This window comes from Alligator sinensis, unplaced genomic scaffold (assembly GCF_000455745.1).
Source record: "Alligator sinensis unplaced genomic scaffold, ASM45574v1 scaffold194_1, whole genome shotgun sequence".
Taxonomy (NCBI): Eukaryota; Metazoa; Chordata; order Crocodylia; family Alligatoridae; genus Alligator; species Alligator sinensis.
The window spans coordinates 628,648-654,810 of NW_005841945.1; the positions used below are offsets into that span (position 1 = coordinate 628,648).

Below are 26,163 nucleotides of genomic sequence, written 5' to 3' on the forward strand. Positions count from 1 at the left end.
CAAAGGTTCTTGGTTATAGGGTCTTGTCCATTCACTCAGGGGTCAGACCAATCACCACATCTGGGATTAAGAAAGCATTTTACCCCATCGTACAAACTGTGTGAAGTTTTCCTTTCCTCTGCAGTAGGGAACGTGGCCCTCTTTCTTGGATTTCTCAAGTGCATTTTAACAACCTATGCAGCAACAGAATACTAAAAGCCCTTGTTCCCCCACTTTACCTGTGGCAGATTAGGGTATTTTTAGTGTCTTAGAGCAATATGCTTTATAGTTGCGAGACAGGATTGATTGCACAGTTGTAGGAATAGTTTAGACAAGGGCTTAAAGGGATGGTTTGGATAGGGAAGATCCTGCCTCAAGCAGGTGATTGTCCTTGAGGAACTCTGGAGGTTCTTTCCAGCCCTACTTTTCTACAATTTTATGAACAGCCTTCAGCTCACGTCATCTACTATTCCCTGTACCTTCAGGTTCAGCTCTTGTCCCTTTGGCACCCAAATAGGGAATTTCCTGCAGTAATGAGACGAATGGCAGACAGGTACCTTGCCCTGTATTCAGGTATCCAGAACTGGCACAGCCTGAAACAAATCAAAACTACAGGGAAATCCCTACTCAACTCTGCTACAGCATGCCCAGCATGAGTAGAGTCTTCAGGGGACTTAGCTACTTAAATCTAACTCTCTAAGCCTGTTACATTATTTTTTCTAAAGCTTAAAGTTTGGACAGTTCTTAAGAGCAACAGGTAGATGCATCCCTGACACAAGGTTATGCCCCTTGCCAAATTTTGAGGTTGTATATGTACAGCTTTATAAGACGACTTCTATATTTGTCCCTCCACATGTGTAAAACAATATATTCTTCCCTAGCTTCAAGCCATTTTGACTGAAACTACAAAAACAAAAACAAACCTGGCCTAAGACACACACCTGGCTTAGAAAATGTTGGCTTAAATGGTCCAAATTTGGTCAAGTTGCATGCAAATGGAAAATATACATGTAACAGGAAGTGTTAAGCAATGTTAACTGATAATTATTTGTCCAGTTTTTTTTACTTCCATCATAAATGTCTGTTAAATTTCTTGTTGAAATTAATCAAAAGGTTCCAAATCAACAGAAGTAGTCATGAGAATTCTCCTGCACAAAGCAGAGATATGTATTAATACTTATTTTATAAGGGCAGAGTCCTTCTAAGACCACTATAGCATAGGGGCTGATCCTATATTTAGTGCAGTTTAATGTCCAGTTCAATCAGTAGTCACACATCTAGGGAAAACTACTCTTGGTAACAAATATTATGCTAGGTATTTGTGGGATTGACCCCAATGTTAAATTCAGAACAGAGAACAAAAACATCAAGGACTTTGGGAATACTGACTGGGTTGAAGAGAGATAAAGATGGTAAGACCATGGGCTACATGGATCAGCTGAGCATATCTTCATATTCACTAAATCTGTTCTTGTACAGTTAAAAATTAAAATTGTGTTTAACTATTATTAAAACATGATGTGTTATACATATACTAAAATGAATTTCATTAAAAATTCCATAAATGGGGTTAGAAAAATCTTGCCTAAGAATATTTTGTAAGTTCCCAAATACAGTCACTCTCATTTAAGTTGATGAAACTTCTTAGCAATTTTGCTTTAGAGAGTTATTTTTCAACCTCCCTCCCATTAAAAATAGCACTTATAAAAAAAATGAATAATATTATAAGACTCCACAGGAACAAACGTATACAGACATCTTGAGATTTGGTCTTGCCAGCCTATGATTTATGCTCATGCAAGAAATTGTCCTATCCATGTTAGTTTTAATAGCTTCCTTTCCTTAAAAGGATGCAAACGGACTACAAATTAAGGTTCCCCCCAAAGTATAAAGGTATCATAAGGCTCTGCTCAAGGGAGGGCTAAAGATATGAGGAGTTCCTCACCTTCAGCATGACCAAATTTTATTCGAAGTACAAGGATAAGAGTAAAAATAAAATGATGGGGAAATTTCTAGCTGGAAAAAAAATTCCTCCTCCACCAGTATTTGTAAAATACAGTCCTAAGGTGGACCTCATATACAGAGTAACATATCAGATGTGGGGCTGGTAGGTGCATGATGGAGTGAGATGGGATCACTAAAGGTCGTAGTGTGGAAGACAACCCCAGGATGCTATGTCAACTTAGGCTTCCACGGCAATGTTGTACAGCATACTACTTCAACCCACAGAGGAACCAAGTTTTGGGAGAGCACGGAGGTGCCTTAAAAATAACCCTGAATTTAGCTGTACCTTTTATTGTTTAATGTTAAGATTGCAGCTTTTGTATTCTATAGAAATAGAACGAGTCTACTGGCACAGCTAGCAAAATGGCACAACAGTATTTTGTAAAAGAAATAAAAACAAATTGGTGACAGAGACTGGCAAAAGGCAACGCTCAAAATGACTGGAATGAAAAAATAAAGAACAGTGGATATTACGCTTGTAGAGTTGTGTAAAAACCATGTGAGCTTGTAGCACATATTATTCAGATAAAGTCTGAAACAGCTATAAAAAACTAATAGAAAGAAGACAATATTTGCAAATATAGAATTTGGAGAGTAAATGGCACAATTTCTGCAAGTTGCAGAGCTAGTAGCCAAATTAATAGTTAAAATAAATGACTAATTTGTTTTGCTATGCTTTAAACTGATCCATAAAAAGGTTTGAATAAAACAGGCAAGCAACAAAACTGAACAGAGTAGGATTCAAAATTAACAGGCATAATGCAAATTTAAAAATTCAATTACCCCTCAAAACTTTACAACAGGAAAATAAAAGAAAAACGGACTTAAAAATCCTGCAATTCCTGTAACTAAAGAATAAAATAATTTCACACAGCAAAAATTATGAGTAGTGACATAACCACCCACCCAGTTTTGAAAACCTATGTCCCAATACCTTTGATTGGTCAATAGTTTGTTATGTTCATATTAGTGTGCAACCATTAAATACATTAAGTATCTAAAGTATCCAGGAAATAGGCAGGCTGCCTCTAGACTAGACATTATTTGAAAGAAAGTACTGCTCAACATACCCATATTATCAAGTAATGAATGTGCATTTCAAAAGAAGTCCTGAAGATATAATGTAATTAGCGTTCACATTTGAAAAATTTCCACAGCAAGCCATTTTTGTGACCAGAAACTTGCCCCCACCCATTATTATTATTATTATTATTTATCTGAGTCACTTCTCATCTGTGCTACTGTAACTATATGTTGCTGTTAATGAAGACCAGATTTATTTCTTACTGTGCATTTTTCATTAACTACTTAAGATCCCCACATTTTCATCAAGAGACAATTATACAGTGTGCCTCAATCAGGCTTCAAGACTCACCTTTAATTAACTGAAAAATATTCTTGAGAGTCAACACAATATGTTCCTTAATCTTATACTGCACAGAAGACAACTGCCTAATACAAAGGTATCAAGATTGTGGCTGTTCACAAGGGGGAAAAAATATCATTTTAGAGCTGGGACTTGTTCTCAGAACAAACTCTTAAAAGAATTTTCTGGAAACTGACTAACTTTTCCATCTATTCTTACTATACAACAATCACTACTACTAAGTGACCAAAATATAAGTCTATCCAGATTCCAAAGTTATGAAGATTGTTTGTTTGTTTTTATAAAACACAATTTCAGGATACTTTATGACATACTGTGAGCTCTTAATCTTGTTGGCCCTGGATTCCAAGGTGCTTTCTACACTGGACAAGGACAGATGCTTTTAGTTCTTTATTAAGTTACTGGGGGGAAAGGCAAGGTGGGGGGGAGAGAGAAATATGAAGGCAAATCTTATATACAGTTAATATAGTACAAAACCTAAATTGTTATTAAATTGGTATAACTTATAGGAAGAATGTTGGGTTATACTGTATACTGATCTTTTAAAACCAATTAAAACTACCTCTGTATTAAACATCTGCTAAGAACTGTATTTTGTGGTATATTAGTTACACTCTGGGCATGTAGTGACAGCAGCTAAATAACATGTCTGTGCTGACAAAAGCAACCTTTATGAAGGAAAGATTTTGAATCTAAACAGGCCCATACAACTTGATTGTGTTCAAATATTTTAGCAAATAGAAGGGAGAAGAACAGCCCCTTAGCAAATACTTCTGCAAAGAATTAAGCTCAGGCAAAGCCCAACAAGTTTGAAAAGGAACTGGTTTATGACAGATGTTCTATAAGAAGCCAAAGGCTTCAGGCAAAACGGATTTCTTCTGCAGCATATTTGCACTATTTTTCAAACTTTTTTTTCCAGCAATATATGCTGTTTTTTCTTTAAAACCCGATCTAGATTACTTACTGTTGTAAGGTACAACATTTTGCTCACAAAGTACCGAACGTTTAACATTATATTACAAAAGTTCAAGACAATTATATATACATACATATTAAAAGAAAGCTCATTAGGACAAGGCACATCCTTTTCCAAGAAAAACATACTTGATCAAAAGATATAAATATATATATTTTTTAAATGGCCTGTAAGCTTTATTGCTGTAGAAGCCCAGGCAGTCAAACGAGTCTAAAATCCACAACATTTCTTCCCTGAGTACACTGAATTTCCTATCACAGTAGTGCTCAGATCAGGTTTGATGCTTTTCACTTTGATGAAACGCACAAAAAAAAATTGAAGAAAACAGACATGCTATAAAAAAAATATTGGAAAATAAAGCCCCACTAAGGGTACATACATAGTTTACTTACCAGTGGATAATAATTCCCCTTCTGTTACAGACTCTCTTTTAGCCATCCTGATGCGCTTTTTAAATTATTATTACAAAACAGCTGCTTCCTACATTCCATAAAATGGCTGCACTGCTTAGCCAGCAAAACCATGCTAAAGACTGAGTTGCAATATTAAAAGAAAACAGATGAGAAGAATTGCTTCTCCTATGGTGAAGCTTAAAATATCCATGCTGGCATCTTCAATCATGGAGCTACCCTGGAAGTTGCTGCAGCTCTTAAAAAGTAACTGCAGTAAGAGTTCTGCCACATTCTTGCCTTCTGCATGGTTTTTCAGCTAACACAGATCAGAACAGGCTAGCAAACAACTCCTTCCTAAATGAAAGCTCTAATTTCTTCTTCTGCTGTGAAAAGAACCAAGTTTCTGTGCTAAAGAGTGAGTGACAGTGTTGTCAGCCAATCAGCTTGGGTTTTTCAAGAAAATCACCCCTTAATTCATTCAAAATTAGGTCATATGACACTATTTGAAATGCTATTGGCTTAAAATGAATATAGTGTTTTAGCCTAATCAGGATAAGGCCACCTATCTATGCCTCCCTAGAATGAAGGCACCTTGACTATAAACATACTGGGGATATTAAAAAAAAAGAATGCAGACTTACCAGAGCTTCCCAGCTATTAAAGGGCCGGAGCTCTATTATCTTCTGAGCCTTTTTCTGAGAACACTGAGGGATCCAAGTGAGTTCACCCAGTGAAGCATCTTGCAGGAAGTTAAGTATTTTAGTTGTACAGCCATCCTCCATCACTTCATCACCACTGCTGTAGTCCTCATCAAGGGAGCTACCACCTTCTGAGGCTGACTCGTATTCTGAATCTTCCATTTCTCTTTTAGTACTCCAAATGCCTTTTTTGCCTTTATCTTTTTTCCTAAAGCCATTCTGAGTTTTTGTAGAAGATTTCTGTTTCATCTTCACCTTTGCACTGTTCTGATCATTTTTGCTATTTGTGGAGACTTCATTCCAATTAGAAACTTCACTTATGGAAGGATTTTGTGCATCTGTGTATGCAACGTAGAAAAAAAAAGTAATTATCAAGTTAAAATGTACCAAGTAAAAACAAAAATGCTTAAGAACAGTTGCTTTTCAAAATAAATATTTATGCAAGGGTCAACATTTTCTTTACATCTAGCACGGAACAAATTTTGGCTTGCCCCATAGTAAGTTTTTGTAAGGAACATCAAGAACTTGATCCTTGTACTAGATGTCATAACTAGTATGAGTACAAAACTATCAATAACAATAAAAACAGAATTCTAACCAACACATGCTTTCAATATATTAATATAAATTCAGAATATTGTCTAAATTATGTTATCCATAAATAGCAGAAATTAAACCAGGTCAGAAGCACAGTAGTTTAATGAACTGCATCAAGAGGTCAAAACTATAACATAACAAGTTTGCTGAAATCTCACAGGTGTTAAAGCACACAACAGTCTAAGCATTTTAGCATAAGTTTGGTTTAAATCAAAGTGTTTCCCTCCCAAAACCATTTATGGTGGCAAAAAACTAAACCAGCCTGGTTTACTGTGTGGCTTTCACCACAGAAAGCATGATTCAAGTTTCAATTTGCTGCAACTCAAAGCAGTATTACGGGTGGGACAACAAAAGCAGGTACCTGTTTAAGAAGTCAGAGGAACAAGACCTCCAGAACTTTTATGCTAAGCGTCAAGATGTTTAGTTCAATTACAAACTTCTGATTTCTTCTTTAAATAATCCTAATGCTTTACAACAGGGGTGTCAACCAGGGGCACGCGTACCCCTGGGGGTACTTGGGAGGCTCCCAGGGGGTACGCAGCAGCGGAGCAAAGTGGGGGGCGCTCCCAGTTTTGCTGCTTGTTTTCCTACCTCCTCTCCATGCCTGTTCCTCAATCAGCTGCCAGGGGCCTCCCCCACCACATCGACCAGCCAGGGGACTCCATGCTTCTGGACTGGTTGCCGGGGGTACAGCAACAAAAAAAGGTTGAAAAACCCTGCTTTACAAATACTGCAGCTTTCTTTTTTAAAGAAAGAAAGTGGGAGCAAGTCCTTTTTTGAGAAATAATATTCCTTTGAGCTCAACAACTAAAAATATTTTTAGACTACCAATAGTCTGATGCTTTTCCTTTTCCTAGCTCTGCTCCCACCAAATCCAACATCCAGAAGAAAAGGCAGCTATCTTTCAGTCAATATCAATACAATGACACTCTCATATCCATAAAAGGGATCAAATTAAAGGTATTACTCTACCCTGGTGATTTTTGGGGAAGGAAAAAACAAAACTTAAAATGTCAATTATTGAAAATTAGATTTTAATTAAGGAATTTGATGCATTAACTTATTTGAAGCAGAAGCTAAGTCTCCAGGTTACTGTAATATAGCCAGTTTGACTGGGACCACTTAGCAGTAATACAATATGTAACAAAGCACTTCATTTGTAATGGATTACAGATTTAATCAATGGAGAAATTAGACTTATTTTTATCTAATTTAGTATACTAAGTATTCAATTAAACACTGATATTATTTGCATTTTTCCGGCTTAATGCTTTCTGTATATTATTCCTATACTAAAAGAATGCTGTAGTAGGATAAACTGATTTACTTTAGTTGCTTTTAATGCTTGTTCATTTTCTTATGAGCAATTTATAAAGTACTTAATTGGGGGGGAGGGGAAGAGGCGGGGGGAGGGGGGGGGGGGAATCAAGGCTTATCTTTCTCTTTTATTTAAAAGGGTAACAGGCATCTTCCTTCCAACTTAAACACCATCTACATATTTCAGAACTGCTTTCAGAATAAAGTAGAACTAATAACACCTTTAAAATGACAAGAATGTTTGGTGAGAAAATACACACCTGCCCTCACTTCAATTAGAAAAGTAAAATATTCCATTAAAAGGATGGACACTCAGGTTGTTTTACTTTCTTTGCTTAAAATTAAATAACTTCTTTTGTTACCTTTTCCTTCATTTTTCCCTTAAACACTAATTTCAGATGTTCCCGCTACTTTTAAGACACCACTGTCAGGACTGTCACACCTGACACTGGAAAAGATTTATACCTCAAGACTTCTTTGTATCATAAAATAAAATGGATTGTAAATCTGTCTTTACCCTCTTGGTCTTCTGCAAATACTTTTAAGGCTTCCAGTGCTTCATGAAATACCCAATTATGTTCTTGAAGTACATCTCTCAGTTCCTAGTAAAACAACATTTGTTTCATAACACCATAACATAAATTCTCTTTTCACAATTAAGTATAAAATAACTGATGTCCGGGCATGTTTAAACACCAAATGCTTAAACAGCAATCGCACTAGACAAATATAGCCTATATAGGAGTCAGAAGAAAAACATGTACTTGTGGAGTGAGTAAAAGAAAAAGGCCTTGGTTAATCCATATACTTTGCACTGGATGCATCATTATATTATATACTAGGTATGTGTTCAAGGCCACACTTATCTTTTCTACCATTTAAAATGCAAGTCTTCTAATTAAAGGAATTACGCTGCCAGTAGAAAATGCAAGGAAGAAATATATCCAAGGTTTAGAATATCACAAAATAAACAATTGAGTATGTATTATCGTCCCAACCAGTGACATAGTTCCCTTTCCACTTTTACACTATAACATTTTAAAAAATATTGAAGTGTCCAGTTATTAGGCAAGTTATTTCACCTAATGATATAAAAACTTAAGTTTTTCCCATTAATCTACTTGACAATTTGTTTTTGAGCAAGACAAGACAACGTTATTTTATTAAAGTGTGTTTAATTCTAAAACCAAAGCAAATATTCTCCAAGGAAAAATAAGTTAATATAGATGAACTATTCTCACATCCAGTCACACAGCAGATCAAATGTTCTGTTTTGGTCAAACTATGGTCAATGCAAGACCAGCTTGTGGACCAAAGAGTTCTAGTCATTTTAAATTACACCCAACTCCCTACAGTTTAAAGTCATTCCAAGAATATGAAGTTCCCTGCCATATGTCCTCTCTCAAGCAACAGTGCATGTACTGTGGCCATTTAACTGGCTTCATATCACTAAAATTCCTTTACCCCAGTAGCCAAAATTTGACACTATACACCTGTTACATCAGTGGAGATTTGCCCCAAAAAAGCACATACTAGCTTACCTTTTTATCCAAACCAGGGAATTCATTTTGCAGTTTCTTGACAAGAGTTTCTTGTTTTTCCCATTCTTTTTGAGATGCTGACCCTTCCTGCTATGGTTCAGAAAAAATGAAGTTATTTTGGCCTTGATTCCACTTAATGCAAAATACTATTACAGAAACAGGTCAGGGCGGGGTGTCGACACCAGGCAGTGCTTACATCTAAACAGTCTTTCTTTAAGCAGTAAAAGTAACCTGAAAAATAATTTGACTGCAAAAATCAGATAAATCACTACTTTCTTCCTTTACATCTATTTCAAAATACGACAAAATTTCCCAAGGCAGTAAGTAGTACTTAGAATTCTGAAGGAAAAATATTTTAATCCAGTAACAAAATTTTGGGATGTTGTCTAAAACGTAATTGATCTTGAGTAGCTTGGAAATGTTGTGATTGTATATAAATAAAGCATGTTGGTTTTTTTAAATGTAATATTTTAAGAATAAAATACATGGCTTTGGACAGAACTCTTCTGATGGGAAAAAGGAGGCAGACAGGATTGAAATTAAAATACTTAATAAACAGAATATAGTGTTAAAGCACAATTAAATTATGTCAAATCCTGATAAAAAAAACTATCCAGACATGGGCCCTGTAGGTTTGAAGGAAAAAGCAGGGATCTTTTAGAAATGGCAAGGACAGTAAGGATCTATCCCTTTTTAATAAATAAATAAATAAAAAGATCCTTACTGTCCTTGCTACTTTTCCCTGCCACACACAGAGTTTCCTGGCATGGTGCCCTAGAAGTCAGGACATTCAGGTGGCTGCACAAGAGAAAGAACAACACTTACAGAGTCAGCTTTTTGCTTTTTTGCAATTTGGTCATCATCATCGTCATCATCTGAATTTTCTCTAGGAGACTGTTCTAGTTTTCTTTTTCGGGAAGCAGCTTTAAAGATAAATAAATAATAAAGAAAGCAAAATTCAGTAAGAACAAAAAACAATGTATGAAATCACCTCCAAGTTGCAGAATCAATCGCATTAACATTAAAATAGCTGTCAAGCATGCACATTTTTCAAGTTACTAGATTTTAACAAAAGAGACAACTTTTTTTATACCTTAGAGGAACCAATTACTTTCTTAAGACCAGAAGCAGGTTTTAAAAAGAAGTACTGGGGAAAAAAAGCGGAACCCCACCTCTATCCTTAACATAAGTACTGAAGGGGTCATTTTAATTTTACAACACTGTAACTATCCTAGTGACACGGTTGGTAGAACAGTCACCAAATCTCTATGTAAAACTAAAACAGCACTAAATTGTACAATATAGTTTTTGTACGATTGTTTTGGAAAATTATCTAGATTCAGAAAACAAAACAAAAACAACTACCCTTTTTTCAGATGCTCATGGGCTCCATTAATTCACATTCATTGAAAAATATGGTACAGCCAAATAGAAAATTTGGCAATTGCAAAAAGCAAGTTGAAATTTTCAGTTACTACTCTTGTCCCCACATTTCTTCTAGGAATTGTATGTTTAAACACATTTTCCCATGTAAATAATATTTTCCTCCCATCTGCTGCCACATGAAAGGCTGATCCTGCAAAACTTCATGTGCATACCTAACTATACAATGAACAGTTTCACTGACTAGAAAGTGTACAGATCAGACCCCAGCTTTAAGCGAGTCTACACTGAAAACTTGACTGTAGTGCCAAAAAACTGAGCCAGCTTGCGTGTTCAAGTGTAGTTTCAACAGCACAAAGCTCTTTTACCCTACTTCTCAGTGGCATGAAAATTAGTTCATGTTGAGCTCCATGCTGCCAAGCCTGACTTCTTCCATTATCAAGGCTGGTTCAACTACCACCATACACTATCACTGAAGCCTACAATGGCCACATATCCTAAGTGCAGGAGCAACTCTGAAGCTAACTGTAAAGCTGACATTCCAGCAGGCAAGCTAAGGAAGTATGGGTTGGATGAATGGACTGCAAGGTGGATAGAAAACTGGCTGGAGCACTGAGCTCAGACAGTAGTAATCAATGATTCGAAGTCTAGTTGGCAGCCGGTGTCAAGTGGAGTAACCCAGGGGTCGGTCTTGGGACCAGTTTTGTTCAATGTCTTCATCAATGACCTGGAAAATGGCAGACTGCACCCTCAGCAAGTCTGCAGATGACACCAAGCTGGGGGTGTAGTAGATACGCTGGAGGGTAGGGCTAGGATTCAGTGAACTAGACAAATTGGAGGGCTGGGTCAAAAGAAATCTCTTAAGGTTCAACAAGGACAAGTGCAAAGTCCTGCAATTAGGACAGAACAATCCCGTCCACCAGTACCGGCTGGGGGCTGACTGGTTGGGTAGCAACTCTGCAGAAAAGGACCTGGGGGTTACAGTGGACAATACGCTGAATATGAACCAGGAAGGCTAATGAAATACTGGGCTGCATTGGTAGGAGTGTTGCCAGTAGGTCAAGGGAAGTGATTATTCCCCTCTATTCAGCACTGGTGAGGCCACATCTGGAGTACTGTGTCCAGTTTTGGGCCCCCCGCTACAGAAAGGATGTGGATAAATTGGAGAGTCCAGCGGAAGGCAACAAAAATGGTTAGAGGGCTGGGGGACATGACTTATGAGGAAAGACTGAGGTAACCAAGGAGACTGAGAGGAGATTTAATTGCAGCCTTCAACTACCTGAAGGGGGTTTTGAAAGAGGATGGAGCTAGACTGTTCTCAGTGGTGGCAGATGACAGAACAAGGAACAATGCTCTCAAGTTGCAGCAAGGGAAGTTTAGGTTAGATAATAGGAAGAATTTTCTCATTAGGAGGGTAGTAAAACACTGGAACAGGTTACCCAGAGGTGGTGGAAGCTCCATCCTTGGAGGTTTTCAAAACCCAGCTAGACAAAGCTTTGGCTGGGATGATCCAGTTGGGGATGCTTTGAGCAGGGGGTTGGACTAGATGACCTCCTGAGGTCCCGTCCAACCCTAACTTTCTATGATTCTATGACTGTACTCAAATTTATGAAATGCGCAAACCAAGACAAAAATTTGTAAGTCTCTTTCAGAGATAGCAGTCAAGTGTTATGGCAGGCTTCAAATCCTAATAACACCATCTCTGACACTACTCTGTAACTGCTCATTATGACATCATCTCTTGTCAACGACTAGGCATACACAATTTATGATAAAATAATTTAACATAATTTCTCAAATATAGCCTAATTATTCATAAATACCATGTCAAGCCAGGTAAAACAGCAATAGGATAATATGCTTGTTCATAAAATTTGACTTCTACTTTGATAATAAGTTCAGTCCTGATGGTTTTTGCAACTTGGAATGCAAAAGTAAATAAGAAGTAAAAACCTTCTCCAGTAGTCCACTGTACTATTATTTACTTAGCGAGAACTACTGATAGTTTAGTGTTTGTAACGGTACGTGTTCTCTCTCTCTCATTTGTAGTGGATAAAAAAAGTTAACTAAAGAAGAATCTAATGATTTGAGACCTGAACTACAAAAGGTTCACCGCTACAATTCAAATTCTCAGTTAAGTTTTCGCAAAAACCTGTAAGTCAGTGTCTCCTGCATTTCCTTATCTTAGCAATCTCCAACTTACTGTAAATGCACATTACAAAGTCCTCCCAGTTACGTTTGAGACGCAAAACAAAATGGGCAATATAACGTACCAATTTTGTATTCTGAGTTTACTATCATATTTACTCAAATTTAAGATGACCCTGAATTTAAGATGATCCTGTCCCAATAATTAGAGTCTATACATGGACAATTTATAAGTTTGTTATAATCTTCCATGTATAGACTCTAATTATTGGAGGGTCATCTTTAATTCCTCCCTCCCATCGCTGTAAGTCTGCAGGCAGTGGGGAAGCTGGTGGTGTGAGTTACTATATTGAGTTAATGCATTTCTCCCTATAGTTACGAATATATTAGTTAAATATTATAAATATCTTAGGAAACTAGAATTGCTCCCTTATGTTCCAGGCTAACTGGCACCAATAGTCAAGTATTTAGATGACCTGGCTACAATTCCTAAAGTAGAAAAACTTGCTGTACCTGCTGCTGGACATGAAGCATCTTGGAAAAACCCTTTCACATTAACATTTAAATATTTGCAGGTGTTAAGACTGCTAGGAAACCAGAAAAAAAACACAGTTTAAGTATTTTGTTTTGTTTAAGTAATTACAGCTGAAATATGGTTACTGAGTGACAAAATTAAAAAAGAAAAACAATATAGTTCACCCCCTGGCAAAGAAGGATTACTCCTTACAGTATAATCTTGGGTGCTTCCTTTGCTCTGAAAATGGAGACCATTGGAAAGATTCACGTGGTACTTTAGCTATACGAAAAGAAATCTAGCAGGTCTATTAGTTTTTGAACTTCAGCAGAAAACTACAACTCACACTGGCAAATGTTACCAGTAGCTAACTAACACTAATCAGTCTAAAACAAAGTTTAGTCAAATACCAACAGATTAACTCCCTAAGGGGAGGAGGGGGGTAGGGGAAGGAGGTGGCTTATCTCTATTTATACCATTGTTCATTGTTAATTTGCTCGGGCCTGAAAGACAGGGTGAAATAATAGTACTCAAACAATATAATTACTCCATTAACTCAGAGTTTGAAAACATACAGTTTTAGTATTTCACATGTCATTTTAGTATCAAAGGAAGTAGCACATGCTAATTTGTAATGGTTTAAAATTAAGGAAGTGGCAAGGTCTCCATTTCTGGGCATAAATACTTTGTAGGTAGCAATATACCTAGGTAAAGCTAGCAAAAGAAGTAATTAGTACCATTACTCACTTCAACTAATCCATTATTCCACAAAGTACGTCTGCTCATTTTTATCCAGCCCTCCTTTCAGTCAACTGATTTCTGACAAAAAGAAAATATCTCCATATGTTGAAGCAGGAAGGCAGGTGTTTAGAGATACCTCCACTTTTAAACATGTCCAGAGTCAGAAGATTTATGCCATTACGTTCAGACATGCTTACTCCTGCCTAACTAAATCTTTTAAATAAAGAAAGAGCTGTAATTTGTCAGAATTTTCCTGCCTAAATCTCCTGTTTTTGGTGTTTGTATTTAAGGATATGAAACTGCATTTTTAAATAAAATGCAAAAAAGGTCAAAAGACAAAGCCTGGGCACCAGAAATCAAACTTGCCATAGAGTTCAAAGCAAATATATTAATATTTGTAAAACAGCAGAACAAACTTAGAATTCTAATCATTTCAATACCAATAATGAACCCCATTTAATCTAATCTAATTTTCCACTTACTTCTTGAAATTGTTTGGGGCTTTTTTTGTTTGTTTTTTTTTAAATACGCAGCCTATCACCAGGCATATCTTCAAGTTCTATCCTGCAATTACCAAGATCACAAATACCATTTTATGTAGGATGAGATAAGGATTCCATTTTTTAAAAAATTACGAAGTATGAGTTTTCTGGAGAAACAAAATTAGATACAGTATTTGGGACACACACTACCTGCGACTGGGCTAGGAATCACCACCATGAAGCCATGTTCCACTCCCTTGCTTCTACTCCACATATGGAAAATGCCAAAAAATATAACAGTTACCATCTGGGATGTGCCCACAGCTTGCTTTTTTGTGCATACCATTTCTGAACCCATCAGCTGTTCCTCAAAACCCAACTTCCCACCTATACTACTGTCCTCTCAGCTCTTCAAAATAAGTAGTTTGGGTTCTAGTTTCTGAGCTCAAAATCATGGAGAACTAGCAGCATTAGTAATGCTGTAACAGCAAGCAGCTACATGACCCCTTGTAATTTGGCATGCACAGATCAGGGGAGAGTGGGAGAGCCATGAGTGAGGGACTGCAGCAACTTTCGAAGACTGCAACAGATGATGCATTTATGCTGGTATAATATGCAATAGTTCTCTACACCAATGTAATTTCATAAGGCTTTAGAGTGGACAGAGATGCAGTTCTTACCAAGTCTGCCATAAGTATCTACTCATTTATAGCCCTTAAACTCCCTTGAACACCAGGTAGTAGAGAAGCAGGTAAGTGTTTTTGCATTGAATAAACAGTTGCCACAGGATAGCTATTATGGTGACACCTATGGTGTAATTTAACCCTTGATTTTTCCTGAGGTTATTCCACACTATTCAAGCAAGTTACAGTACTATAGGGACATGTCAGCTGCTTGCAGATGTTAAAAAAACTGCCTTACTGGAAGCAACATCCTATTACTTTGACCCAGCTCTGGAGTGACTGTACAGATCAGGCACTTCAGCGGGGTTTTTTGGCACTTAACTAAAGCTGAATCAATCATCTCTTAGATAAAAACACCAAAAATGCCCCACTGAAGTGCCCAAACTTTACCCATGTTGGGTGAGCCAGGTCCGACTAACACATGCTGCCTCTTCTGGTTATGTGCTAACCTTGGTGTGGGAGCACACCCAATTTAAAGTGCCATTTTTGGTTTGTTTTTGTTTGTTTGGATTGGTTTGTTTTTTTAAACATCTGCAAGCAACAGTCATGTCTCTGCTTTTCATTGTTATAGTGTAAACATGTCTCATATCCAAGTCCCAAGCCTATATCCCCTCAGTCCTTGGCTCCTCTAAATAAATCACTGGATCTCTGATGGATGGTTTGTGTATGTGTGGATCCCTGGAGAGAAACAGCCAAGCAGCCAACAAACCTGTTCCAGGGACAAGAAAAAGCAGCATGACCTGAGGCTTTGGACAGAAAGTTGTCAACAGGCACTTTTGTTCCTACTTCCGTTCAGGGAAACCGAAAAGACCAATATTTTGAGCATCTAGTCACACTAAGAACATACCTGAACACTCTGACTGATTTTTAATCCCAGTTTACGCAATCCTGATAGAGCCCAAATTTCAGCTGCCATCTAGCCAAAGAACAGATGCTTTGTACAATGGTTAGCCATGAAGGCTAAATTAGGTTATGTCCCAATAAGCCAGTGTAGACACCCACGTTTCACTGAAATACATTTTCATTTTCAGTCACCAGTTAGTTTGTATACACTCGGTCTCCAAACATCAGGTTATTGGACTACAAAAGCTTCACGTGTTTGGGCTTTTTTTTTAATTAATAACCATAGTGAAGGATGGTCCAGATAACCAAAAATCTGTTCATGCGTGGTATAGCTGCACAGCAATTTTCTCCACCCTATCTCAAAATGATTTCATGTTCCAGAGATCACCTCTAGAAGTTATTTTTGTCTCCTCCCAGACCTGTATTGGAGTGTTATACCAAGACTACCAAAGCTATTATAAATGCCATTGGGCACCTCTCAAAAAGGCCACTAATCCAGGGCGTGCAGACAAAACAGGGCCCCTAAGTTGAAGCAGTGGGTTTTTAAAAACATCACTTCAATTTAGGGCCTTTTAAACACACCAACTTACCTCCAGTGGCAGGGAGGGGAGGGTGAGCTGCTGGCGGGCAGAGCAGTCCCTGGACTGTGAGTGGGGGTGCTGGTGCTTCCCTCTGCAGCAGCAGTGCCCCACCCCCAGGCAGCACCCGCCTGCAGGCACCCAGCTTGGGCAGTCTGGGGAGGCATTGCAGCTGCAGAGGAAAGCACCAGGCCCCTGTGCAGCTCAGGCAGGCAAGCAGGCTGGGAGGGGGGGAGGGGAAATCAGATCAGGTTTGCCACTTTTTTCCCCGCCTCCTCTTGGCCAGAGCCTGCCTTCACGGGCTCCTGCCTTCCTGCAGAGCCCCTGAGCTGCACGAAGCCCAGTACTTCGCTCCACGACTGGTAGGGCAGCAAACTAAAACTCCTCACAGTAGTCTTAGTTTGCTGCACCCCAAGTCATTTAAGGCACATTATGCTACCAAATTTACTACAGCGGCTGGAATTAATGAGCAATACACCACTGAAGCATGCAAACACCAACACCATGAAAGCAGTGCAAAAGCATTTAGCCCACTTTAAAGTGTCGTGCACGCACACATCTTGTTTAGTCCCAAATAGTGGCAGTCAATACAGCATAGCCTGGATCTGAAAGCCAAAAGACTTGCCATTCCAATTCCCTAAGCCACACGTCCCCTGGATATAAAGTTTTATGAAACTGGATGAGAAGATCTCTACTGTATAATTACTCAACCTGCAGTTTCTGTACAAAGGAGAAGCCAGCAATTATGTATACCATTTATGGATGCCATGAAATGAAAGCAATCCTAAGTGATCAAAGAAAAAGACTAAAGAACATAGGCAAAGTTGAAAACAGACTGAATGAAAGGAAAGAAATAATGGCATATTTTCCTCTTTGCATGAAAGGTACTAATTTCTAATTAAAAAACCCCATCAAGTTTCCTTGAGGGTAAAAAAAAATATCTTTCCTGAATAAGACATATTTGAAGATTACTACATACCTTCATCACTGTGCGTCAAAGCAGCAGCTATTGCTTCATCCATTGTGTGTGTTGACTTTATCAACTAGGAATTAAAAACAAAAAAGTGAGCAAGGTGTAGTCAAACTAAACAGAAGCAAGCTAGTAAATAGCAACAAAAACTATTAATTTACTGGGGTTTTTTTTCCTTAATCATGAACAGAAAGATTTAAGAACACAAATAATATGAAGTCATTAGCTAGGCTGATTACTGATGTCACTTTTCTTTTGAAGTGCTTAAAAATATTGTACTGAAACAAAGCTTTTAGAGACTGTAACTATGACTTGTTCCTTACCTTGTACTTTACATGTACAAGCAATCAACTTTTACGTTTATAATACCAAGAAGTAATACTTATCTTGTTACAGTCCCATCAATGAAAGCTTAAAATTAAATTTAACTGCAATTTAACTGTGTGGAAGAACCATCTATTTAACTATTTTACTGTCATTTTGTGCTTAAGTCTTTCATAGCAGTGGACTTCCTGGATCATGTCATATACTACTTCAGGAACTTATGTATGCTTTCCTTGGAAGCAGATTCTTGTCTCTTCTCTATCCTTCTTTTAGAAGCGTCTTTAAGCGCAAACTAATTGACCATACAGACTTCTGGCAAAGAGCTGCACTTACAAGGAAGTCGACAGTTACAAATATAATTTTAAAGAAGGGCCTCCCCTTAGATTTTAAACAGGTAATGACAGTGAATCCAGCTCCACTGATATGCAGTGAAAACAGCAACTCTCAGCTAACATGAGTACCAAAAAATAGTTAAGGTATTTATTAAAGAAAATTTGCAGATATGACTGAATTGACTTAACTGACAGGGGTTAAAAAGAAAAAGTAGGTGCTGTAACAGGAATCAAGGGATCCTGTTGTCTTAAGAGGAAAAGTGCACCAGGCAAAGGCCCTGCAGTCAGATGCAGACAGCCGAGCAAGGGGTAGCTACAGGAGAGTAAGCACCTAGGGGAAGCTAGAGGGGCTACAAATAATGACTTAGGAGCTACCTGCATGGCAATAGGCCAACAGGCCAGAGTAGGAGGACAAACTGCAGCAGATGAGAGCAGGCTGCTGGCAGAGCTGAAGAGACATACCTGTGTCTGGTCAGAAAAGTACATGGCCAGAAGGGGTGGAGCTCAGGGCGGGGTATAAACCTTGGTTCCTAAGCCAAAGAATCAATCTGGCCTTGACTCCTGAAGGAGAGGAGCTCCTGCCAGCATGGGCTGCTATAGAGGGGAAGCCACAGACCTAGGAATGCACCCTGGAGGCTGCGAGTCAGCAAATAGGGATGGGGTTTCATGGCAGTATAAAGACTCAAGGCAGGGTTTAAATTTGAGACCAGTCATTTTTTTTGTTTTGTTTAGTCAGAAGTTTGGGTTAAGGAGGCAGGAGCAAACAAAGAAGCTTCCAGTAAAGGGTAAAGTGGGAGATCCTGAAATTGTAGCCTAGAGCTCAGTTTGCTAAGGTAGAACAAAGATTAGGACTGAAAAAAAGCTTTGAGACCAAAGTCTCAGACTTTATCTGTATTGAAGAAGCGTATAGCTGTCAGTGCACCTTATGTAGAGTAGACCAATTAACTGTGGAATAAAGCATCCAGATCTATATGTGCAATGGTATTAGGCTGCAGTAAACTAATTTACACCACAGTAAGATAGTACTGTTCCCGACAATATTATCTTAGGCCAGAGTAATTTACTACAATTAAACACATGCGTAGATGATGACCGCAGGCATAAATTGTGCCCAGTCAACTCAGCCAGCCAGAGGCCAGGCTCCTACTTGCTGCCTAGTCACACGGGTCCCTGCTTTCAGAACCCTTGTGCCTCAGCTAGCCCCTCTGCCATCTAATGCCACCACCCAGAACCTGGGGCTGAACGGCCCTGGTATAAACTGTTCTGCTCCAGCTCAGATTGCTGTTGTCCTAAGCGAATATGTAGACTGCACCTGGGAGTAGTTTACTCCAGCTCAAGCTGCTCCAGAGTTTATTGGTCCAAATTAATTGCATGTATACACCCAATGACTGTTAAACATGAGTTACTTTATCTCCTTTAAATGGGGCAAAAACATTTAGTCACTGCTAGAATATACAGGGTTAAGCAGAATTAAACATCTGCTCTCTGCTATCTGTTTAGGAAACTAATCTGGCCTGGCTCATGTGTGTTAACACCCACACCACACCCACAAAAAAATCTTTAAAGTAGGATTTAAGATTCTCATAGCTAAGTTTTTGATTACTAGAACTGGCTGATAAGCTCCTGTGAGTAAGATTTACTAATTCTTTTCCTTACACGGAAGGCACAGACATTGCTTAAAAAAAAGTAGTAAAACCATTAATTACTTGTAGTAATTCCTGGTCATTTCTTTGTGGAAAGAGTTCCTTCAGTGTTTGGAGCTTAGCATCTATGATGTCTTCCTCCTCCATGTTTTGCGATTGGTCCGTACCATTTGCATACGTCAAATTAGGGACTTCATCTTGAGGCTGCTCATCGTCAGACTGTTCAGAACTGCCACACGTCGGAAAAGAGAGAGAGATTGTTAAAACAGTTGTTTTTTTAATCCATTTTTCACCACAATAATCAGCAAAAAACAAACAAGATATAGCATGACAATTTATATTTACATCAGTAATATGTGAACAGTTACATTTCTTTCAAAGAGACTAGACTGCTTAAACAAGCAAAACCATAACACTACAGGAAGTATAGCTTAGCACCACACTTTTTCCTTTCTTAAAGAAGAAAAGACTTTTTAAGGTCTTCTTTGTATATTATAAAGCAGAAAAAAAGCCCCAGCACAAATCCAGTTTCTTTCTTTTCAAGTCACTTTTGTGATTTCAGTACTATTCATGGCCAGATTTTAATTCTGTCCTGGACACGTCTTACATGTTATCTGGTACTCAAAACAAAATAAAACAGCTATAGTTCTCGGAAGCTTACCTTGACAATGCCAGTAAACCCATTTCTAATTGCGAAGGGAAGGAAAAATCTAGGGAAAAGCTATTACAGTGAAAGCTCCGTTAACTGGCACTGTACAAGCCGGCATGTTCCATTAACCGGCATGCCAGCTTGTAAGGTAAAGTGAAACTGGAAATGCCCACCATGGCACTTCTGGTTTCTCCAAGCCCCCACAGCCCGGGGCAAAGCAGCCTGCGCTGCCAAGCCCCCATGGCCCGGGGCACAGCAGGCTGCGCAGGGCCTGCCTCCCTGTCCCTCAGGGCCCGTGGGAGGTTCAGCGATGCCGTGGGAGGGGTTGCGACGCCCCGGATGCAGCGGGAGAAGCGGCGGCCCGTGCCTGTTCGGGCCTCTCAATTAACTGACATATTTTGTTATCCGGCACGCCTCATTCCCCATGGGTGGCAGATAACAAAGCTTTTACTGTACCTATCGACTGCAGCATTTCTCAACCTTTTTCTCCCCACAGCACACGTACCTAAATAAAAAAGCACCACAGCACACTGAACATGGAGTGGGAGTGGAGGAGTGGTGTGTGGCCAGTCACACACCGACCAGGGTGGTGGGGGGGCAGCCTGGCCAGCTGGACAGCATTTTGGGCTGGAGCCACGCTCCCTAGTCTGTGCGTGTCTGCAGTAACAGCAGGTGGGGGGCGTAGCGCCAGCCAAGCAGGGGGGTGGCTTCAGCCCAAAGTGCCGCAGCACAATTGGACGTGCCTGATGGCACACCAGTGTGCCTTGACATACCAGTTGGGAAACGCTGATCTACTGTGTTTGTTACACAGCTATTAAGACATCACTGTTATTAGTACTCCGACTAGACACCATCAGTCCTTTGTTACAAAAACAGAGCTGGATTAGCCATTGTCAAATCTGAATTTCAGGCTCAAAAGTTCTAATTAATATAAAATTTGTCCCAGAGATAAAAAAGGGCATATGGACAGGGGACCAAATCTATATTAAAAATATGAACAACACCACAAAGTTTTATTTGCAACTTTTTAATAGGCAGCAAAACTTAAAAACTAGGGCTATAAATATTGTGGATAAAATGATCTCTTTAACCTCCTCTAATTATATTGATTAAACATCCAGCTGTATACACAACAGCTTGGATAGAGCTGCTGCTGGGAGCTGCTCCCAGACAATACAGCCCAAGTAAATCCCTGGTCTGGGAGGGAGGGAGCACCTGTGAAGAAGCAGCTAATTGCTTAATTGACAAGTCATTAGGCCACTTGATGTCTTCCTCTTTAACCTCATAGGTAGGGATCTTGGGAATTTGTACTGGTAGTGCTCTGCACAATGGCTTCTTTAATTTTGAAATTTCTCCAATGCTAAATAATAACTGATAAGCTAACCAGTTGCCACTGGGCTTACCGGTTAAACAATCATTTAACCTTTCCCATTCCTAATTAAAACAAAGTTAAGTACTGGATTCACAGACACATTATTATAAGATGCATATCTACAGAACAGAACAGGTACTAATCAATAAAAAACGGCCACGCACAAGACTCCTATCTCATTATCTTGTTCAGCTAAATCAGGCTTGTCCAACATATGGCCTCCAGGCTGCCTTGTGGCCCACCAAGCCATTTTCTGTGGCCCGCGGTGCTGCGACGGGAAACGAAAGTAAACGCTGTTTACTTTCGTTCCCAACCCTCGTCCCTTCCCCAGCCCCTCAGCAGCTTCCTAATGGCTGCTGAAGGGCTGGGGAAGGGACACGGTTCCCACATGCACTGCGTCAGCTGGATGTTGCCAACGCGGTGTGTGTGGGAAGAGGAGTAGCTGGCAGGAAAAGCGCGGGTCATCGGTGCAGCATGGGGCAGTCCCAGGCAGAGCTTGTACTGGCCAGCACCGCGGGCAGCAAGCAGAGCCCAGCCAGGCACACGCAGGGCGAGGGGAGCGGGAACGAAACTCCCCCAGACCCTCTCTGGTCAACTTCCCCCACACTAAATCGCCGCTTGCTAAATCACCTGGCTCTACCCCTCGGGGCTGTGGCTGGGGAGAAGGAGGCATCATCTCGGGGCCCCTGGGCCTGCCCCACTCCATGCTCACCTGCAGGGCACATCTTCCCAGTGGCAGACAGAGAGGTTGCAGGCAGGCGCTGCCCCGTGTGAGTGCACAGCGCTGGCCTGGGCTCGATGCGCTGCCTCCGCTTCCTCTACCTCCTCCTCCCTCCCCAGCAGAGGAAGCCCTCCCCACTTCTTTATTTTTTTGCTGGTTCCAGGCTGGGTCCTTTAAGCCCCATGCCGGGGGCGGTCCACACTGCACTGGCAGGGAAGGGGCAGTGTGGTGCGGATGTGGGGATGAGCACGCGAGTGTGAAACACGGCTGCCCAGCTATCAGTGGGGCCGTGTCCCCGGGTGGGATGCTGAGAAGCCCGTGCGGGGGTGCCACACGCGTGCGTGCACTCGTGAGGAGGAAGCACAAGATCACACTCATGCCTTCCTCCGCCGCCTCCTCCAGGGGAGCCGGGGGCGAGGAGGGAGGTGGGCTGCGTGCACATGGTCGTGTGTGAAGACTGGGCTCCTCATCCCCGATGGAGCCGGGCAGCATCCTGAGGCTCTGCTTCTCCTCCTCCTCACTGCTGCTGCTGAAGCCAACAGCTGGCTGCTCCTCCATGGCTTCCTCTACCTGGTGCTGTATGCCCAGGTGTCCCAGGGCAAGCCTGAATTATGCTTCTTTCATTCATTGAGAAGTGAGTAGAAGCAAAAGTGTTTATTTTAGTCAAGTGTTTGGTATTATTTCATTGTTGCTTTTATATTTTTTTATTTTGGATTTTAAACCACATTTCCAGACCCATTTCATTGTTACTTCCTACAACTTCATTGGTGTCAAAGGTCACATGACATCACTTCCTGATATGATACCACTTCCTGTGAGGCCTTTGAATATGGCTCGCCAGCCCACTGGGTGATAAAAAGTTCATGATGCGTCCCCACATGCAAAAAGTTTGGACACCCCTGAGCCATAGCTTAGTTTTTGCTCACGGTACTTCAGTTAAAAGTATCTATACGAATATATTATTTTTTAAAAGATACCACTAGGAAAACAACTTTATTTGGCCAAGGAACAGTTTTTCCAGGTATACTTTCAAACAAGTATTATTTTTAACAGGTTTCTGGACCATCCAACCATGACTAAAAGTGTTTGTCCATAAAAATATTTAGATTTCTGTAAAATTTACAGATAGTTGGGCAACTCTGCTCCTCCTGCTGCTGCCCACCAAGACCTTTGGGTGTTTCTGGAAATGCTTCATGTCTTCTGTGGTACAAGAGGTGGGATTCCTCCTCACTTGCTTGCATAGGGGAAGGGGTAGGGAGCCAAGGAAGGGTAGGCCTGACAAGCAAGGAGCTTGTGCCAAGCACAGGGAGAAGGGCTTAGGGTGTCTCTGGTCTCCACTCATGTTCCTCCCTCCCTCCAGTCCACCTTGTGGGGTGGGCCTGTCCCTGAGCACTCCACCAACATCCTCCAGACTCCTGTGGCAAGATGAGCACAGCAGCAACGGGGAGGGAGAGATCACTTTCTCTGCTGATACAGTAGGTCTATATTTAACGATACAGGCAGTCCTTGACTTACAACGTTTATAAATTGACACCCTGTTTCAACTTTCTGACATCAGTTTCGACTTTACAATGCTTGATCTGATGCAACGCCACACCAGGGAACAAGTTTGCTGCGTCACTCATCTCCCTGGAGAACATCTGTCCAAACTTCCTTGGACACTTTCTTTAAGAAAGCAGACAAGACTCCAGAAAAACTTGCAGCTAAGACTCCTGAGAAGACTCCAGCCAAGAGCCCTTCAAAAAGTCCAGCAAAGTCACCTCAAAGAAGTCCTTCCAAATCAATATGATTGCTATTTACAATATAATACATTAATGTAGCTATATTACTCATCTATAATTGATTGACTACAAAATTCTGTGGTATTTTTGGTGAAAATAGGGTATCAGGCTTCGGTTCAGGAACCAATCCCTTATTTATAACATTGTTTCTTATGAGAAAATCAGTTCCGAGTTACAACATTTCAACTTAAGACGCCATTTTCAGGAACCAATTGTGTCCTAAGTCCAAGGACTGCCTGTATTGGGTTAGTTTTTTTGTTTTGTTTTTTAAGTCCCTGGCTTCTGGGGACATGGGATTAATGTCATCTTGTGCTTATGAACTACACAAATAACATGTCTTTTTGTGCTTTGTACATCCTTTATATTATGTAAAAAAGTCAATAAGAGTTTAGCTGTCTATAAAAGGTCTGCAGATTGTCAGTAAAATATTATATATTGTTGGTTAGCAATCTTGTTTGTGACTCAGGTTTGGTTGGTCCTCAAGCACCCCACATTTCATTACTCTTCACCCCCTACAATCCTACAGCTGGCTACTCTGGCATACAGCCAGAACTCTATTGCTCTAGTGCCCCTTTTGTTGGCACTTTTAAAAAAAATCAATAAGCTCTCCTGCACTGCTTGTTCAATAAAGGCTATCTTTCTACCAGCTGTGCAATCACTCTGTACTCAAGCATGCTCTCATCTGCCTTCCATCAGGCTATTGAAAATTTGTTGAACTTATGCTCAGGACAAAAAGGGAAAGCAGAGAAGCAAAAACTTCCCAGCCACAGGTATCCTGCTCCCACCCCCTTTGCCCCCAGGACCACAAGGCTTAGGTTCGAGTATTCCCCCGGACCTCAGCTTGCTGGCATTCACTCTTACCTCATTATTGGAGCTACAATGATTCATGCAATTGTGAAGCAGGTCCTATTCAGTGACATTTTTAATTGTTCTGTTTCTACACATGCTGCTTTTTTTTCCTCTCTCTCTCTCTCTTTTTTTTTTTTTTTAAAGTGATTCTCGCTGTATGCAGGCTCATTGGAAATAACCAGAAAATACCAAGAGAGAGATTAATTAATCTCCCCCCCCAATAAACTATTCATCCTTGTGTATAATTAATGCTTAGAGAGAGCAGAGCACATCCAGAACACACAGCATTCTGGATGGTACTGTGAATTTGTAACAAAAATAAAAAAAAGGCTCTGCAGCCTCAGTGAGAGTTCTGCTTATGCCTATAAGCAAGATATGAGTATCCCAAGTAGCATTTGAACTTGGTGAACCTACAGAATATAGTTATCTTAAATTAACACTGACCCATTAAGTGTTTGGGTTTCCTAAATATATTCTGGGTTTAGCAGACAGTGGCACTATAAGTAACAAATGAATGAACAAACAAACAAAGCTTTTTAAAATGGTGTTTCATACATCTTTGCCACACAGTAACTGAAAAGCTGAAATATTAAGCCTCAGGCTGAGCTTTTGGGTAAGTTCCAGCAAAAAATAGTTAAACAATTTCAAAGAACAAGAATGAAATTAATGAAGAACACATTTTCCCCATTATACATTTTTTTCAACTGTTTTGCTAAAAAGCTTACTGCCTCTGCACACTGAAGCAAGGAAAGTTTGCCTGGTTTGTGTAAAAGTCCACCCAAATTGGCCTAAGTTATTTCACTCTGACAAATATCTTGATTCAGCCTATGCAAACAAGTAAGTCACTATTTGGCAGCTAATCCCATAGAACAGGGGTTCTCAAAGTGTGGGTCACAATCCCTTGGGGAGTTGTGAGCAACTAAAAAGGGGGTACAAACTTCCTAGAGGGTAGGCACAGCAGTGCGGGGAAGCAGTGGTGTGGAGTGGTGGATGGTGGCGGCGGCTGCCATGTGCAAGCTCCCCGTCCCCCGCCGCCACCATCCAGCACTCGGGGTTGCAGTAGCACAAAGTTTGAGAAGCCCTGCTATAGAAGGCTAGAGATATTAATGAAGACTCTCCTTGTATTTACTGATGGCAAGAACTGACAATACATTGAATACCCAAACTGTCTCTCTGCTATCAGATTATCTTGTGCTCTCATTGTTCCCTTGCTGTAAGCCAGGCAGAACAGAGAAGAATACAGCCTCATTCCAATGTAG

At 40.1% G+C, this 26,163-nt stretch overlaps 1 protein-coding gene across 9 annotated transcripts in view; it reads right to left on the bottom strand.

Moving 5' to 3' along the window:
* The window catches only part of SMARCAD1 (SWI/SNF-related, matrix-associated actin-dependent regulator of chromatin, subfamily a, containing DEAD/H box 1), an 81,477-nt gene that overhangs the window by 32,926 nt on the left and 22,388 nt on the right, over positions 1–26,163 (bottom strand). For 4 of the 9 annotated variants that reach the window (XR_003093183.1, XM_025199511.1, XM_006020052.2 and 1 more), the window contains exons 3-8: positions 19,596–19,761; positions 17,243–17,306; positions 9,717–9,814; positions 8,892–8,981; positions 7,868–7,952; positions 5,380–5,774 (exon numbers count right to left, since the gene is read on the bottom strand). Coding sequence is in view for 7 of the 9 variants with exons in the window: in XM_025199511.1 (XP_025055296.1) it covers positions 5,380–5,774; positions 7,868–7,952; positions 8,892–8,981; positions 9,717–9,814; positions 17,243–17,306; positions 19,596–19,761 (898 nt within the window). In the remaining 2 variants the exon portion in view is untranslated. Of the gene's footprint in view, positions 1–4,738; positions 5,002–5,379; positions 5,775–7,867; positions 7,953–8,891; positions 8,982–9,716; positions 9,815–14,369; positions 14,423–17,242; positions 17,307–19,595; positions 19,762–26,163 lie in introns of those variants that run through there. The other 5 variants (XM_025199512.1, XM_014518237.2, XM_006020051.3 and 2 more) reach the window with 5 other exon arrangements.